General features: G+C 47.8%; 1 protein-coding gene across 1 annotated transcript in view; it reads right to left on the minus strand.

Annotated features, from left to right (window-relative positions):
- ADAM12 (ADAM metallopeptidase domain 12) overlaps nucleotides 1-18947 on the minus strand; it is a 388450-nt gene that overhangs the window by 45704 nt on the left and 323799 nt on the right. Inside the window, exons 12-14 of the mRNA XM_068548756.1 lie at nucleotides 15236-15413; nucleotides 10338-10427; nucleotides 8635-8830 (exon numbers count right to left, since the gene is read on the minus strand). Of these exons, the coding sequence (XP_068404857.1) occupies nucleotides 8635-8830; nucleotides 10338-10427; nucleotides 15236-15413 (464 nt within the window). The remainder of the gene's footprint in view (nucleotides 1-8634; nucleotides 8831-10337; nucleotides 10428-15235; nucleotides 15414-18947) is intronic.

Below are 18947 nucleotides of genomic sequence, written 5' to 3' on the forward strand. Positions count from 1 at the left end.
CCCCCCAGCCAGGCTGGACTGGTCCTCCAGAACCTCACCACACCGCGCAGATGCCGAGCACCATTTTGAAAGGGGCAGTGGGAGACCTCAAGGAAAGACACCTGAGTTTGACTCCTCTTTATTCCACTGAACTCTGGGAACAAAGAGCGTCTTCCCTGTAATTCCCTTCCTTGCCCTTAAACCAACAGACACGCTTTGGATGAATGGGAACGTTTGGCTCACTAACATGCCATTTGTTGGGCATCCGCACTATTAGTCACTGTGCTGGGCACAGCATGCAGTAGCAGTCAGTCCATAAAGAAACAAAGCTGAGTGGGGTCTGACCAGTAAAATTTACTCCACTCTGGTATTAATTTGCCCAGTGGCTTGAACAATGCAGAGTTCTAAAGGTTAACTTTCTGTCTCTTGCAAGAAAGCAGTAACTGTCTATTTCCAAGAGTTTTGTTCATTTCAGCTCTTATCCCAAACTCAAGGGAGCAGGAGATGCCACATCACACTCTACTGTTGATGTATCGGCAGGACATGTCATCGGTGGGGCACAGCAATGACACTGCTGGCTACAAAGTGGCAAAGGAAACTCACAGCTGGATGAGTAGCGGGTCATGATTTCATCAGCTGCATATGCTTAGGGATAGGCTGGATAGATCTCTCTCTGTGAAATCAAAGACCAGAATGCATACCTGATCCCTTGCCACGTAATTCCTTCATTCTTTTATCTGGAGGATTGAGGGAAAGTACACTATGATGGGTAATTCATGGTCAACCTTGATGCATAAGCTCTTTTGCATCTCCACCCTCAAGTACTTAGGGATTGAAAACTTCCATCAACTCCGATCAACTTTCATCAATACTCTGAAACTGCTGTTGTTTCAATAGCATGGGGGAGGTGAGTGACAGAAGTGAGAGGAGGATGGGGCAGAACCCTATTTACAATGCTCATTCTCATCCAGTTGACGTACATTTTCTTACCCTGAAGTCACCATGTTGGGATGAGAAATCTTGCATGAGAAACATGATGCTTAAAGACCAAGGGGTTTAATAAATGAAACTTAAAATAAATGAAAAAGTATATAAGCAGTTGAAACTTGATCCAGATTACAACATGCCCTATTGCTGCCTCACCTCCAATTTCAAGCTGTAGGACACTGTCACGCAGGGTTTCGGGCCACCTCCTGGGGCCAGCAAGCTCCCAGCTAGAGGTTGGGCACTGCTCAGCCCCACCTAGTACCACCAGCGGCCCACTGGCCACGCCCCCTCCTAGGAGGTAACCTCTCTTTATAGGAGAGCGTGTGTGTGTGTGTGTGTGTGTGTGTGTGTGTGCGTGTGTGTGTTTCCTCTGGTGGTTTGGAGCAACCATAGAGATTTGTGAAAAGGAGGTGCAGAGTAGAAGGCTTGTGATTATTCAATTGTTAGTTTTGTCTAATACCTCTCCCATATCCCTTTTTCTAGGAACAAAACCCTTTTTCTCATGGGAAACCCATTTTATATGGTTCAGGTGAGGCTAACGTTCCCAACCAATGCCAAAGGGATGGGCATGAAATTCAAGTCTGGCCCATCGAGTGTGCCACGCCACCAGTCATAAGACTGGGCCAGTGATGGATACGTGACCAAAGCCGGGTGCCTCAGCACCTTCCTTGGAACCCAACTGCTCACGCTGGTTGGATGAGGGGCCTGGGCTGCTGTGTTGCCAGCCATCGCTGGCTGAGTCCTTCAGGGTCTCAATCCATCACCACCTTCCCTTGAGCCTGGGTACCCTGCTGCTCTCATTCACCCTGCTGGGCTGTCCCCTCTTTGCATCTATCACACTTGCTTTTGCCTTTTGTGATGTCTCGAGGCTCCTGCCTCACTGTAAAAACCCGTGTGGACTGAGATGGTGCCTCAGGCCTGCACAGAGCAGGTGTGTTCCAAGAACGAATGAGTGAAAACCACAGGGAAAGCAATTTAGGGAAAGCACATCCTGTCTCCGCCGCCCTCCCCAGAGGAAGTCAGTTGCGGTTTCCACAGAACAAAGCATCTTGGGTAAATGAACACTGTTCTCCTGGTCTGCCTTTTCTGTGACTCTGGGTCTTCACTTATTCATTTACATCAAATGAAGTATTACCGTGTTGTCTTAAGAGGAAAGAAGATATAAAGTCACAAAAAGACAGACATTTTACTTCCTAGAAAGGAAAACTCTCATTCCCTCAAAGTTTAGACGAAGTCAGAAATCCTATAAGCAAGGAAACCAGAAAGGGGGTTCCGTGCTGACCTTGGGAGCAGGGAGAGCTCTTGCAATAAAAGAAAACATCATTATAGGAAACAGACTAGAAGACGCAAACCCTGAGCGCCCTGGCTGTCAGGACCTGCTGGTGCCAGGAAGGACCGTGGAGGAGGGTCCAGCCAAGAGTTTCGCGTGGCTTTTGTGTGTGAGCAGCCAGCTGGCGTTTATCTTAGAGACAGAAGGGTCAATAATCTAAAAGGTGTAAATGACTTCTATCCACTTGTAAGACGTTATAAAGGTACAGACCTGGCTTCAAATTTGCTGCACTTAAAGGTGTCTGTCTTCATGAAGACGAGAGACTTCATGTCTGTCTCATGAAAAAAAGTGACAAGTTTTCTTATCACCACTATATCAATTTACAGCCTTTGAATTCTTAATAATGGAGCTCTTAGATGTTCTGCCATTATCAAAAGATGAAATTTAGCCTTTCAGAGGGAATTTTGACATCGTACCGTATTTTATAATTCTATAAGAAGTGATGGAATTTAATTACCAGGTTTATCTTCAGAGTTATATAACAATTATATTTATAATTGTAGTCTGGAAGTTCCCGATGTCATTATGTCTTTTGAAAGAGAGATGATGACATCTTGTACTAAGCCCACAATTTACTTGATCTAATCTTTTCCTTAAAATGACGCCGTTATGCAAATGCACGTCCCCAATTCAGTCACCTCGGCTCCTCCCCCATCACTAATTTCCCCAACCCCCGTCACTAATGTCCACAGACAAAGGCATCTTCACAAGCAACTGAAGCCTGCTTGTCCTCCCCATAATTCTCCCTCTGTCTTGCTTTTCCACATTGACCTTTACATCCATCAGAAAATGAAGTCCAAGCAAACACATTCTATCATTTCTTTCTCGCACAATGGGACAAAAAGGAGACTTCCCTGCCTCCTAAACACTATGACTCTTGGCAAAAATCCCTTTTCTTCCCATCTGTAGCCACCAGAGTTGTGGATGATTAGTAATTGTACTGCTCCAGGTATGTCGTCATAAAGCAAACTCATTTAAACTAGCCTGGCAGATAAACACTGAATATGCCCGTAAAAATCGTCTGGCCAGCTCACACTGCATCAATCAGGCGACACTATTTTCTGGTGAGTGATAAAATAGATAGAACTAAGATATTTCAGGACTTCCTCGATGCAGACTGTTTGTGGTTCTAGACACACAGTTATCTGTAAGATTAATTTCCAATCCTTTTCAGCGATCATGCTAGTGGTTTGGATAAATGACGTTGGCAAAAATAAATTTTGTGCCTGAAGAAACACATCCAGCTGTGTTTTGGAAGGAATAAAGGTCATGTCACATTGACAGAAAATCTTTGTGGATATTAAGACTGAAGTGGACAGAGGGCTAAATACAAGGTACGGTGTGAGCTGCAGATAACATTTATGGATTTGACATCATCAGATAAAGTCTTGAGATGCAAGATTTGTGGAAGAAAAATCAGTGAGAAAAAAAAAAATGTCAACTCCGAGCCAGCAAGAATATCATCAACAATAATAACTAGGAAAACAAGCGGATGAACAAAAGCCCCAAAAGGTATTCTATATTACTTTGCCAGTTACGAGTTGCAGACATATGTTTTGAATTTTCTATCATTTATTTGTAGAAAGATTTGGAAGCAGGATTATTTTATTGAAATATAATGCTGGATTGAGAAAAGTCCATCTCAAAAGGGAATAGTTAGCTGGAAGGAAGGGCTTCATCTGGTCAGTGTTTGGGTAGCCAGATTTGGGGAGTGAGCAACTAACTGACTTCCTGAATGTAACAGAGGATTCTAGCCAAGTTGCCAATGGCAAGGGCAGGCAGAGCAAGAGCTCAGCAACTCCTAGATTTATGAGTTACTGTCTTCATAGGGGTTCAAAAATGATCCCAAAGCAAATGTGGTCCTGATCCCAGAGCGTTTGCTAAAGGATGGGAGATGAAAGATTGCAAATGTATCCTTGACAATAAGTTTTCCTCTTCTGAAACATGAAAAGCTAATTCAAAGCAACCACTGTAACACAGCAATACACTGCCCTCAGCCTGGCACATCTAGATGGCCAGGACCTGGCCGAGGAAGTGACCTCTGCCCCTGGAACTGTGACGGTCACGTCCCGACTCTACTGCAGGTCTAGGCTAGAGGGCACTGGGACTGGGGGAAGTATGTCACTCTGGCAGACCAGGGCTCTTGGTCAGCATCTCACAATAGCAGGACATCGTTCAATAGCTAGCAAATGAGAGAAGGGGGTGGCAGACGGGGTTCTCTGCTCTCCAGGTCACAGCCCAAGCTCTGGACAAGCCGAAGTGCCCGCAGTTCCCTGCGACGGCCCCCTGTTCCTGTGCACCTTGGCCCTTGTTGTTCCACACGCAGGAAATCTCCTCCTCTCCCACCCCGGCAATGACTACTCCAGGGCAACCTCGGCCTGGAGGCTTCCTGCTTGGCTCCCCTACCTCTTTCACCCCAGGCTGAGCCCCCTCTCTCTTCCCACCAGATCTCAGCCCTCCCCACGGCCCCAGGCACTGCGCAAGCTGCATGCTACTGCGTGTGATATATACATGTAATATACTCACATATATGAAATAGATAATAAGCTATGTTGGAGGACAATGATACACCCGTGCGGTAGACATATTACTCTCCCCACTTTACAGACGAGGTACAACAAGGTTGAGTAGCCTGCTGAAGGTCACCCTGCCAATAAGTGGTCTGTTCAATGCCTATGGTAGCCAGAAAATGGCCCCCCAAAGGGGTCCATGTCCTAATCCTTGGAACCTGTGACTATGTGACCTTACTTGGCAGAAGGGACTTTGAAGATGTGATTAAGTTACGGATCTTGAGATGGGGAGACGATGCTGGGTGATCTGGTCCAATATAATCACAAAGGGTCCTTTACCAGAAGGAGGCAGGAGGGCCAGAGTCAGAGAAGGAAATTTGACCACAAAAGCAGAAGTCAGAGAGAGACAGAGATTTGAAGATTCTGTGCTGCTGGACTTGAAGGTGGACGAAGGGGCCAGGGGCCAAGGAATTGCAGGCGGCCTCTCAAAGCTGGAAAAGGCCAGGAGACAGATTTTCCCCTAGAGCCTCCGAAGGTAACACTGCCCTGCCAGCATCTTGATTTTAGGACGTCTGACCCCAAGAACTAGAAGATGATAAATCTGTGTTGTCGTAAGCCACTGAGTTAGAGCACACACAGGAAACTCACACAGTGCCCTTGAACCGGACAGTGAGGCCGCCACACTGATATAAGGAAAGGAGCACACCACATTTGCAAAGGGGGTGGGTGAAGGCCCTTCTAAGAAGCCCCCTGGTACAGAGGGCCACTGTACCAGTGCCACAGCTGGTGGTGGCACTAAGTTCTCTGCTCTCCCGAGGAAGTCTGTGTGGTGATTGGAAGAACTACGAAGGGGTTGGCCGAGGTAGACGGAACCCCAGGAAGTCACCAGCCTGAGGGGCTCCCCCAAGCCTGGTCCCCGTGCTGGTTGTTTCCAGGAACTCGGAATTTCTGACGTCAGAGATGTTCAGTCTATGTGCCACGGCCCCCTCACGGCAAGCCCACCGTCGCCCGGGGAAAAGCGTCCTCAGTCACCAGGGTGACGATGGGAGGGGAGAGGAGGGGCCGGCCCGGAGCCCCGGGGAGGCAGTCCCTGCTCTGGGGGTGGTGCGGTCCCCGGGGTCCCCACCCTCGCTCACAAGGATGTTGAGGGTTCCAAGCAGGTAACTGCCTACTGCTTTTGAAAAGCTCAGCCTGTGAGTCACGCTGTCAGTTTGTCTGCCTGTCTGGGTCTGTCTCTGGTCAGGCAGCTCGAGGAGGACTAATCGGATGAGATAATGAATACCAGCCTTGGTCACCATGAATCAAAGGCACGCAGCCAGCTGAGTCACTCGGTGGTGGGAGCTCAGAGGGGACGGCGGGGCTCCATCTGACCTCACTCTGGAACTGGGGCCAGACGCTCTAATACAGCAGGGCACCGAAGACCACATTTCACTCCAAAAGCTCCAAGTGCTGTGTGTGCTCTGGCCATGGAATGCTCCTTGGAAGGGAATGTTATAAGATCCCTTGTAACTCGAGAAGGGGAGATTACCGAGTCCGGAGAAAGGCTGGGAAGGGACGGCCACTAGGGATGCTTCAGGCCATGAAGATTTGGCCTGCAGCAGGAGCCACTGTCCCAAAGTGACCCCACTTGGCTAAAAGCTGTCTGAAGTCACTAAGCCATTCAGAGCCCATACAACCATGTGACATGTGTATAGTGAGTGCCTACTTTGTGCTTGTCATTGAAAAGCTTTGGAAGCTGTAAGCCCTACCTTGCCTGGGCCCTCCTGCCTAGCCAGGGAGGAGGCCAGGGCCCAAAGACAAAGCACTAAGGCTCCAGGCACCACCAGCTTCTCCTTCCACCTGCCCAAGCACATCCGTGAAACCTGAGGCATTGGAAGAACTCTCCAGAGAACGGGATAAATGGAGGCTGTGTTAGCCCTTGTTGCTGCATCCAGGCTGCTCTCTCTTCTCCCTCAGAAAGTTCCCAGTGCACAAGGGCATCTTTGGCTTGGGGGGGTGGTGGGTGGGCTCCATGACTGGCCCCAGCCCCAAGAAACATCTGCCCTGTTCCCAACGCTTGAGTCACTGCTTTCACGTCACATTGAAAACCCAAGCTCTGAGGTGTAGTCATTGTTTTCTGCCCTCGTTTACTTCCTTCATCACCGCTAGACCCAAAACCTCACCATAAAGTCTGACAAAGGCCCGTATCGGACTTCTCTCCCCTGCAGAGCCTGAGCTTGCCTGGCCCTCTGCCTGGGCCTGGCTGGTCACAGTGCCCTTGCCACAGCTGGGGCCTCTGGCCAGAACTCAGGTCACCCTGCCACCAACGGGGAGAGGGAGAAGAACGACAAGATAGTTTGGGCCACAGTATTGGAAAATACCCTGTGGGATTCACTGCCAGAATACTCAACGCAGGAGACAAGCGGCCAACCCTGGGGTGACAAGCCCACGCCCTGGCCTGCCCACCAGGCCCTGGATCTCTGCCCCCAGAAGACGGGGCAGCGGAGGAGAGAGACACAGGGGACTCAGTCTTCCCCCTTTCACATCTGTGCATCCATTTAATTGTAGAGCACCTGTGGGACTTCCGTTCACTGGCTCTTTGGGGTGACGGCGCAGTGTGAGAACGACACCTGGGCTCTGGTCACAAGGACCTGGGTTCACATCCCAGCCTCATGACCTTGGGAAGTAACTTCCAGCCTCTGAGTCTGAGCTTCGCCTTCCATAAAGCTGTAGTCATTGTCTCTCCCTCAGGGGTCATGGGAGGGTTACAAGGGCCAAACCACATGGAGCCCGGGCCCAGCGGCCCATGCCTGGGAAGTGGTGAACAGTCTCTAAGGGATCCAATCACGCAGCGGCCGCTTCCTGGCCACCTTCCCACCTGGGTGCTTTTTCTGGGACACACGTTGTCACTCTGCCTTCAAGAGCCACAGAGGGGGGCTTCCCTGGTGGCACAGTGGTTAAGAATCCGCCTGCCAATGCAGGGGACACGATTCGAGCCCTGGTCTGGGAAGATCCCACATGCCACGGAGCAACTAAGTCCATGCGCCACAACTACTGAGCCTGCAAGCCACAACTACTGAGCCTGCATGCCTAAAGCCCGTGCTCCGCAACAAGAGAAGCCACCACAGTGAGAAGCCCGCGCACCGCAACGAAGAGTAGCCCTCGCTCGCCGCAACTAGAGAAAGCCCGCACGCAGCAACAAAGATCCAACGCGGCCAAAAATAAATAAAACAAAATAAATAAATTAAGAAAAAAAACTTGAAAAGAACCTCAAAGGTGTTCAGGGCCGTTAAACATCTGTCTCCGTGTTCTTCCTCTGGAGCCCGGGCCTCCCACTCTGGGCCACCCCTCTGCACATCCTTCCCCATCACAGACTCACACATCAGGTCTGCCCTGGGCCTTCCCAAGGCAGCCCCCCGGCCCTCCAGCAGCACTGACTTTCTCTCCAGCACCCTCTGCCCTTGGTTGGGGTCCTCGCTTGGGCTCTAAGAAGCACTAACACAGTCAGGGCGGTGGTGGGAAGTTCTGCCGTCTGTCTGCCCAACTCCCTGATAAGCTGTCTGAGAGCAGCGGTCCTGGCTGGTTTATCCCTCTCACCCCACAGGCACACAGTAGGTGCTCACACATCTCTGGCTGGACGGGACTGAGCTCCTTGGGGCGGGCTCTGGGCAGCACCCACTTCTGCGTGCCCAGTGCCTGGCAGGGCCCCAGTCCCACCAGAGAGCCAATCGCTCCAGCTGAACAGAAGGAAGCTTTTTCGAAAGCGCGCTCCAGGAGGGATGCTCGTGGAAACAGAGAGCGGGTCCCCTGGCCCCGGCCCTCTGCGCCCAGGTGGTGGTGGCCACGTACCTGGTCCCCAGAGGGTGATGCACTGCTGCTCGTGGGTCTGGCAGATGCCGTTGTAGCAGTAGCCGTCCACCCCCTGACACGGGTGCCCATCGTGCAGGTACACGTTGGCCGGGCAGTGAGGACTGGCCCCCGTGCAGAACTCCGGGAGGTCGCAGGAGTTGCTAGAGTCCCTGCACGCCGTTCCTGCAGGTTTCAGCTGAAAGGAGAGGGCCGTTTATAGCTCGTGACTGCGGGAAAGGGCAGGGTCTCAGCAACACTCCGGGGGTGGATAGGAGCAGGACCACCCTCTTGCAGCTTCATATAGAGGGGCGAGGATTTCAAAGGAAGTTCCCTTCACCGCAGAGAGAGCTCATTAAATAAACAGTCTTGCTCTGGGCTCCAAGGCTCACCTTTCCATTATGGGGGGTAACTGAGATCAGCCTCTTTTTAATTTCACGCAACATCAGGGTTTTCTGGTGAGCAGACAAGCTGGTTGCTGGCACCTGGCACCTCAGAGGGGGGGAAGCGGGTGCTGCCTGATGGACCCATTGATTCTTAAGAACAAGATCTCTGGACACCAACACCATCATGTGTTTTAAGAAGACGTTTGAGCTTAAAGCGTTAGCCTTTGCGGGCAAGGTGACAAAAATAATTCCAAGGGCACACTTACAACAGCGATTTTACTTTGCCATCAAATCAGAGAGCTAGAAAGCTGTCTGTAGGACTTTACAGGGGCGTGTAGAGAAGCAAAGCAAGGGAGCTGTACAGGATGTTAGGAACAACAATGCCAAACAATGCCTCATCATTTTGCGGTTGAAGAACTTACGGCTCAGGGTGGCTTGTCTGAGGTCACGCAACCAGTGACCTGCTCCACCCCCAAGCCTCCTCCAGGCACCTCCACCACCAGCTGCTGTGTGCAAGGGGTGCCAGCTTCTTTCAACCTTCGTTCGCCATAAGTTAATTACGAGTAAGAAGGGGATGAAGGATACTTTAAAGCTGAATGTAAAATGTCGTAATGCACTTCTCAAGCACTGTGCTCTACTTGGGTCACTAAAAGGGAGTTTCCTGCAAGCAGAATGCCAAGATCAATTGCTTAATTAAAAGGAAATAAAAGTCTACCCTTGGAACCTTGGAATCAAAAGCTCAGGCTTTGACTCTGGCAGATCTCAGCTCTGAATAATGAGACAAACAACGGAATTGCCAAAACGAATGCAGGCATGGTGGCAGAAAATGGCAAAAGTATAAAACTGCCACTCTTGGCTGGGCTGGGTCAGCCAGCACCTCCTGTTGGGGGCACGTCAAGATCAAGACGTTGACACGAAATCCCTGGAACAATCCACGCAGCTCCTCACCCAGCAGGCACATGTTCTTGGGATGGAGAAGAGGGACCCGGCGTGAGTCCCCACAGCAGCGGGGATTGGTTCTCGAAACCTTCCTCCAACAGCAGACCCGGAACACTTAACGTGGAGCTGGAGTTCTTCGGTCTACTTACTTTTCAGCTCATAAATAAATACTTTATCGCAGATGACTTAGCATTAGAATATGCATTTCACAGGAGGATTGGAAGATAATAAAAATAGGAGATAGATGGTACCAACTTGCGTAATAAGGATTACAGTTTCCACAGCAGCGAGTGCTGGGAAGTCGCCCTGTCCAATGGCTTGCCCTGCGTCACTGTTGAACCAGCTGACTGCACGGGTGACCTTGGGACCGGCAGGACTCACCTGGCAGTTTTCACAGCACAGTCCGTGCGCGCAGACAGCATCTGGCTTCAGGGTACAGGTGGTGGCGTTGCAGCAGAGATTCAGACACTCCTGGAGACGGGAACGGGTTTGACAGGGTCACATGGCATAGATACTCACAGAAAGCAAAGGTCGCACCTTAAGTGACTGAAAAGGGAAGAAAGAACCAGAGGGCCTGGCTCTTGAGATGAAAACTAGCCGGACTGAGGATTATCTTCCTCTGGAAGAAAGCAAAGCTTCTGGTAAGTGTTTATGAACTGCCCGGGAGTGCGTGTCCCTGGGAAAAGTCAGTAGCACTCAAGCATCTTTCATGATGGGGTGAGGGACCCGGACAGGAAGGCTGGTTGGCTCACGAGGCCATTCATGTCAGCAGCGGGTGAGGCTGTGTGTGTGTGTGGGTCTGTCTGATGACTGCCGGCCTTAATGCAGTGAATCATACCAGGACCACTGGAGTCCTGTGAACTTACTTATTTAAAAATCTACATAGATGCATACAAACTTTACCCTTCAAAGACTGATCCAGAGTTTAATCTAGAGCATATTGGCAGGAAATGAAGTCCAATCAATTGCGTTTGAACCACGGTTCCCTGCAATCCAACCAGACCTGGTAGCTGGACTCTTGCTCAGCACAGGTGGGCTGTCTCACCTGATGAGACCCTCCTCAGGTCAGAAATGCACCTCAGAATGAGCAAGGGGCGGGAAGGAGATCCGTGGGCTGTGCCCATTGATCTGCAAAGGATTTAAACAGATCAAACAGTAGCTGGATTGTCCTCTGTGAAATGAACACGAGAGAGGAAGTGAACTCCTTTGTTATGCTGTGCTTCACAGCCACCTAATTTTTTCTAACAAAATGAAACAAGAGATTGATACCTTTTGCTTAGCTCTCAACAAAAGGCCTATACGTATCTATCCAGTATATTTATGACATCTGGTGCTTTAGAACATTCCAGTAACTCGGAGTTTACACATTTTAGAAGAAATTGATTATCATGAGAAAGAAGGGTTCAATAGAGTCTTCAGGATTGAATTTATCAATGTCCTTTTATTTTATTTAATATGATATGTGCTGAAGAATTTATATACTATGGCTAGAGTGAAGCCCATCACATACTATTTTAATAGTATAATAGTTTACTCCCCAAAACCGTCTTCCACGAATGAATTTATTAGTATCATAAATGCAATGAATAAAACGTTGATAATCCAGACGATTTATGGCTCACCAGATATCTGAACTGTACCCTTTGTAAAACTCTATGACTGACGCTCCCTTTTCCTGTTTGCTCCTATTATACATACATCCCAAATTATTAAATTTTAAATTTGCTCAAGGACTTTATAAACATCCGGAGTGTGTAATATATACAATAAGATAAAACTGCCAACCAGAAGTCATAGCTTTCAGGACGGTAAAGGTTTCTAACTCATGGACTTACAATCCTAAAACATTTAGGAACTGGTTTTGTTGTTTTAAACGGAGGCCATCAATGGCACTCCTGGTCAGTACCATCACACGTACAGCAGTACTGTCCTGTACATCATGGTCTAAATGGCTCTCCCAATAACACATTAGCCAAATTACAGACTTCCTTGCACTTCTAAGTTAAATCAGCCATCCTAAAACTGGGTCCTAAGATCCTTTAAGAACTAACTCCCACCTCCCCCACCAAATCGCTAAATAATATACGCAGCAGTTCAAATGGAAACGCAGCCAAGCAGAATGGTTTTGACTTCAAAGGGGATTGATAATGTGAGAGAGATAACTAAGTTTAAAAGATATTTGCAAGCTACTGGCGTCCTATTGACTTTAAACAAGGAGATAAGGCTGCTTTCCCAACCCTATTAGCTTGGAAGAATGAGCAAGTTGTCAGGATATCCTCATGGTGGATGTAAATCCAGTGCCCTGGACAGAAGACTTCAGCATTCATTTGCCTTTTAACTACCCAGAATCTGTTCCTTCCGCAGAACTCTATTTATCAGAAGAGACAAATTCTTCATCTGTTGATGCATTTATTAGTTTAGTGCTCAATAGAGAAGTTCAGCAGAGCCAACGAACACTAAGTCTCCAAAGAAGAAAGAGTAATGAATGAAGCCATTAGAGAATTCTCAGCAAATGCCCTAATTGTCATTCTTGGGTTGTAGGTAGTAGACAGAGATTCTTAATCACAATGAACTGGAGTTAAGACAATAATGCACCTTCTTGAAAATAGTGGCCATTATTTCTGGGAGCAAAGGAACAGAAACTGGTTCCAGTCATGAGCTGGGGCAGTTGTTCTGACCCCGTTTACTCACTGACGTGGTGACACTGGACGTCTTTATGGTCCAGGGGATGCGTAGGCCAATATGAAACAAAGGCATGATGGATATTTCCAGGGCCTGAGCACTGAGTGGGGGGTAAAGAACCCAGGTCCACAGGTCTGACTAAAAGTTTTGGTCAGCTTGGAAACTGGGAAATGGGCTTTCATACCCTCAGACACAGTTTGAGCTTAAACTTTAAAAAGAAATTTTTAAAAAAATGAAAGAAAACTAAGAATTGAGGCAAAAGGCTTGCCTGCGACTTTGAAAGATTTCTTGGAAGAAAGAACTTTGGATGAGGAGAACGAGAGTTCTCTTCAGATAGCAAGAACTTCTCCTATTAAATAAGGACCCTAGGGGCTTCCCTGGTGGCTCAGTGGTTGAGAATCCGCCTGCCAATGCAGGGGACACGGGTTCGAGCCCTGGTCTGGGAAGATCCCACATGCCGCGGAGCAGCTGGGCCCGTGAGCCACAACTACTGAGCCTGCGCGTCTGGAGCCTGTGCTCCGCAACAAGAGAGGCCGCGATAGTGAGAGGCCCGCGCACCGCGATGAAGAGTGGCCCCTGCTTGCCACAACTAGAGAAAGCCCTCGCACAGAAGCGAAGACCCAACACAGCCATAAATAAATAAATAAACAAATTAAAAAAAAAAAAAAAAAAGAATCCTCAAATAAGGACCCTAAGCACAGAAATATACAGTTGGGAATTACATGGAGGGAGAACACAGCTCTTACGTAAGCAAAGAGTTTGAGTTCTTCAAAGCTGTCCTGCAATGAGCTGCCTGGAGAGACAGTAAACACCCTGGGAAAGCTGAGTGACTTCTTGATGGAGGTAAAAGAGAAGACCACAACAGCAGGCTGGCGAATTTCAGGCACTCAAGCATTTGCTGACATGATGGTGGCGGTGGTGACGCTAGTGGTGGGGTTGAGGTGATGGCGGTGGCAGTAGTGGTGATGATGGTGGGGTGGTGGTGGACATGGTAACAGTGGTGATGGGGAGGGTGGCAGGGATGCTGGTGGCAGTGCTGGCATATGGAATAAATGATGGCTAATAGAGTCATTCCAAACCTGAGAGTTCATGGCTCCAGGAAGAGCTGTCAAATTTATTTAGATTAACAAACAATTACAAGGAGTTCAGATAAAAGATAACCATTTCAAGTCAACATGACCTCTCCTGAGAAATAGGGGTAATTTAAACTAATTTTGTTTTTTTCTTTAAGCAATTAGAAAAAGTCTCCAAGCAATTTCCGCTTTGCATAACCCATCCCATGACGGTTTCAAGTTTTCCTCTGCTAATCTGAAAAAGAGTTTCTGTGAGGACTTAGGACTTTGTTCCTGCATAGTAACCATTCTCTACGCACTGTGAGCAAAACTGAACGCCGCTGTGGACAGCACTGTGACCTTGGATGAATCCTGATTTTGGCAAGGGCACAAAAACATTTCATCAAACCATCTCTGCAACCCCCATCCCCTAGAACTTATATTCACTCCCAATATTCTTACAGAAGTGGTCAGATGGAGACCAGGATCATTCCTGCTGATGTGGGAAAGCTCAGAGACCTGGAGATTGGACATGATGAAGGTTCTATAACCAGCTGCTTGTTTGATGAACACAGGAACACAGAGTCTCAGCACAAGTTCCCTTCCATCCCCGAATCCCCCTTTCAGAGCAGCCCTCCAAGACATGCTCTTCCTAAGCCCTCATCAAGCCGGTTTGTGAATTTAGCTAAGCCCATCTTGAACTTGACTACCACTGCAGCTTGCACAAGCTCTCAGGGAGGGACTCCCACATGGAGACAGCCTGCTATACAAACGACTGGCTTTGATTTATTCTAAATCGACCTCCAAGTTTTGAGGGGGTACTTCTTTCACCAGGTGGTCTCACTGTGTCCTGTCTTTCTCTTTCCTTCCCAAGATTATTCAGAGATTTAAAAATGGCTGTTATAATTTTGATGTTGATTAACTTTATCTTGGGCCCTACAGAAATGAGAAAATGCCCTGACACTGGCTGGAAAACAGGGTTAAATACGCCTTTTGCTGGATAAGAATGTTCCCCGCTTTCGCTTATTTCTTCTGAAAGCTAACAAGAAGACAGGCAGGAGCCTGGGCGCCTCAGGTCGTCCATACAGAGGAAGCTGTGGCAGCTGGAGCAGAATTTCAACTTGGGAAGAAGCTCTTGGTTAAAAACGAACACTGCTTATTCAAATTCCCCTCGGGTGCACCCCGTACAGAGAGAAAGACTTGGTACTTACTAGCCATTTGAAGCCAGCATTCCAAGGCTTTCTTCTCTATCAAACTCAAAGCTAAATGCTTTTTCGTTGTTCTTGCCCTCATCCTGCCTACGCTACTGCGTCCTTCAACAGAGAAGATTCTTTATCTTGTTAAACCAGTGAGACAACTTATTCTATGCAATACTTAAAATTCAAGAAGGCCACCCTGGCTTATGAAGTTTGTTCAAGGTGGTCATGTAGGAGTTTTCCATCCTGCATTTCTAGCACTTTCATTCTACCGCACAATTCCTTCAAGGTCTTGCTTCTTGGCCCAGCCGCGAACGCGAGACCAACATTCTGGAAACGTCTCTCTCACCTCCGGTTCCCCACAGTCACACTCCTCTCCTTCTTCGACGTATCCATTCCCGCACTTCCGGCCCCCGAAGGACTGCGTCACTTCCGGCAGGTTAAAGAGGCACATACCCATGCCCTTCTCCAGGCTGGCCTCCAGGTCCTTCCTGCTGCAGCTGCTGAACACCATGGGGAACGGGAACCTGCAGGGAAGAGCCAGGACATCAGTCGTCAGGGCACTGAAAGGCCTCACGCATCCTTCTCGTGCAGCTGTGCGTGGTACCCACGGGCGCCATCTGCCTGGGTGGCCACTGTTAGTCTCAGTGAACAAAGGCTTGAGCGGTGTAAAATGAGGCACCTTCGACTACACCCTGAGGTCCAGTCCTGCACAGTTCCAACACCACTGATGAGGAAGTGCTTTATCCAAAAAGAAATGACCTTTGGATGGTTTTCAGATCAACAACTTTAGATTGTGTCTCATTACAGACACCATTAATAGTTCTGTGTGAAATGATATAATGGAAAGTGAATGCTTAGGATCTGTAGCTTGTAATACGAACGCTATCTATGTTCACATTGGAAAGTACAAAGATGAAAAAAGTACATTTAAGTCTTTAAGCCATTTTGAGTTTATTTTTGTGTATGGTGTGAGGGAGTGTTCTAACTTCATTGATCGGAAAGGCCATCATCAAAAAGTCTACAGATAATAAATGCTGGAGAGGGTGTGGAGAAAAGGGAACCCTCCTACACTGTTGGTGGAAACGTAAGCTGGTACAGCCACTATGACAAACAGTATGGAGATTCCTGAAAAAACTAAAAATAGAGCTACCATATGATCCTGCAATCCCATTCCTGGGCATATATCCAGAAAAGATGAAAACTAATTCAAAAAGATACGTGCACCCCAATTTCATAGTAGCACTATTTACAATAGCCAAGACATGGAAGCAACCTAAGTGTCCATCGACAGATGAGTGGATAAAGAAGATGTGGTACATATATATTGACATATACAATGGAATAGTACTCGGCCATGAAAAAGAATAATGCCATTTGCAGCAACATGGATGGACCTAGAGATTATCATACTAAGTGAAGTAAGTCAGACAGAAAGACAAATATCATCTGATATCACTTATACTTGGAATCTAAAAAATGATACAAATGAACTTATTTACAAAACGGAAACAGACTCACAGACATAGAAAACAAATTTATGGTTACCAAAGGGGAAAGGCAGGGGGAGATAAAGTAGGAGTTTGGGATTAGCAGATACAAACTACTATATATAAAATAGATAAACAACAAGGACCTACTGTAGAGCACAGGGAACTATATTCGATATCTTGTAATAATCTGTAAGTGAAAAGAATCTGAAAAAGTATATATAACTGAATCACTGTGCTGTACACTAGAAACTAACATAACATTGTACATCAACTATACTTCAGTTAAAAAATAAATAATGAAGGCAATCATTATCCCAAGGGAGGAGGAAGGTACAAATGACTGAGCTTATCAACTCCACGGCTTCACAGACACAATCCCCATGGTGGGTCACAGCCGGCTGATACTGGTTTGGGCCTATAAAGGGCAAACCACTGTCTCCCCAGGCACAGCTCTGAGAGAATGGAGGTGGTCAGAAGTGCAGGTGCTGCCCTTGCCTCGAAAAACCAGGGCTACATAGGGATGTGGCCGAGTTGGCCAACTTCCCTGCAAAGCTCGTGCTCCCCCTTCCACGGTCCGGAGGGGCTGTGCCACCCGCCTCGCTCCCGGGTGGGCTGTGTGATAATTCTTGGTGATGGAATTAGCAGAGGGGAAATGACATGCGTCACTTCTGGCCGAAGGCAGTTAAGTAGCTGTTCCTTCCTTTCCCCTGCTGCCAGCTGGGCTCAGACCAGTCCAACGTCCCAGGAGGGGGACGAGCCAGACACAGCACCTGGTCCTGACTCACTGACAGCACAGAGCGCCGTGGCGTCACATGCAAGGGAAACACATCTCTATGACGGTAAGCCCCTGAAATTAGGGGTTTGTTTCCCACAGCAGCTAGTGGTCCCTAACGTATATAAAGCATCTGACTCTCTTTTACGAATGCGTTTTCCCAGGTCTTAGGCAGCGATTATCATAAGGGCTACGCACACCAGAAAGCCAGGTTTTATTACTTAGTGAGGAAGCAGGACCTGCTGACCAGCAAGCCCAAGCACCCTCTCCCATGAAGACAGGATGACATTATAATTGGACCCCAATCAATTGGCCAAACCCATGTGTGCCGCTAGGTTTCCCTGAAGACCGCCGACTAGCCACCATTCATTGATCGAGTCTGGCAACACTTCAAGATCATGATGAGTTCCAGGGCCAAACTGGTAACACCGCACTATCTCCCCAAGTGTTCTCTATCAATCTCAGGTTATTAACTCTGAAGTATAATTCTAATCTACAAGTAAATCAATACATGCAAGTCTTGCTCTTGGATACAAAGACAATAAACCAGGACTTAGCTGTAGTGCTGTAACAAAGTTCCTTTCGAAACCTTTATAACTTTCCTGGGCAGACAGATTGATTGTTCCTGGTATCAAAAGTGATACTGAATAGGTTCAGATGATGAGCCACAAGAAAAAGTGTAATTTTGTCCATTTAGAAGAGCTTTGTGTTGAAAAGATGACAATACATCACACAGGGAATTGAGAGCAGTACTTCGCTTTGCAGTGGAAGAGATGGAATCTTCTCCAGTGTAAGCATTTCCCAGGATGCCTCTATCTCAAGGCCTGACCCAGGAGACTAAACCTCATTCTCACTCAATGATACCCAACCAGGTGCTGTGATGAAATCTGACCAGTTCATTCTGGGAGGGCACTGATTTCTAGAAAATGTTAAAGTTAATTAGGAAAGACACAAGGAGAAATTGTAAGCCTCGGGAATGGTTTATAAGCAAGATTAACAGCAGTTTATAGCAAGATTAACAGAAGCGCAGTGAAAGAGGGGTATCAATCACCCTGCTTCGCAAGTGAGCAGAACATGCCCACGAGCGTCCGGGGATTAGAGGGCTGAAGCCAGCTCCAGAAACAGCTCCGACGAGCCCGCCCATCTCACTGTCTTTCAAAACAACAAATACATTTTGGGTTTTTGGGGGGATTGACATTTAAAAAAAAGGGATAGAAGCAAGATGAGTGAGATCAGTTTAAGTCCAGGATTTAAAATTCAGAGTATTTGGGAGAGGAGAACAGATCAACTGTTAGCAAAAAAAAACGACTCTTTTCGTGTCTGTGCTGGATGTGGTCAGATAGAAGTCGAGTTATCTGCATAATAATACATTTCTAGTTCTCTTAGTTTTTTCCTATTCTGTTGAAGGACAAACCCCAGGTGCTTTTAAAGTTCTCTCTCATTTAGAATCGTGGAGGAATAGCACCCACCCAATTCACAGCTTTCCAGCCTTGCTCCGAGGAAGAGCGTCCAGGCGCTAATTCCTCCAGGTGCCTCTGCTGTAACAACAAAGCAGCAACGTTCTCCTCAGATGCCAAACAAGGTGTGGATGAGTTCACCGACACTGAAACTGACCCTTGCTCACCATCACTCACAACACAGAGCCGGGCCTCGCAGCGTGTAACCCGATTTCACCAGCAGGACGCCTGCCTTCGAAGTCAGTATAATTAAAACCTCCAGCAGCTGCCGGCCATGGCTCACAGCTCCTGCGCCAAAAGCACATGTGAACAGGTCCTCTTTCCCTCCAATCTGGGCCT

The sequence above is a fragment of the Eschrichtius robustus genome, chromosome 7, assembly GCF_028021215.1.
Source record: "Eschrichtius robustus isolate mEscRob2 chromosome 7, mEscRob2.pri, whole genome shotgun sequence".
NCBI classification, from domain to species: domain Eukaryota; kingdom Metazoa; phylum Chordata; class Mammalia; order Artiodactyla; family Eschrichtiidae; genus Eschrichtius; species Eschrichtius robustus.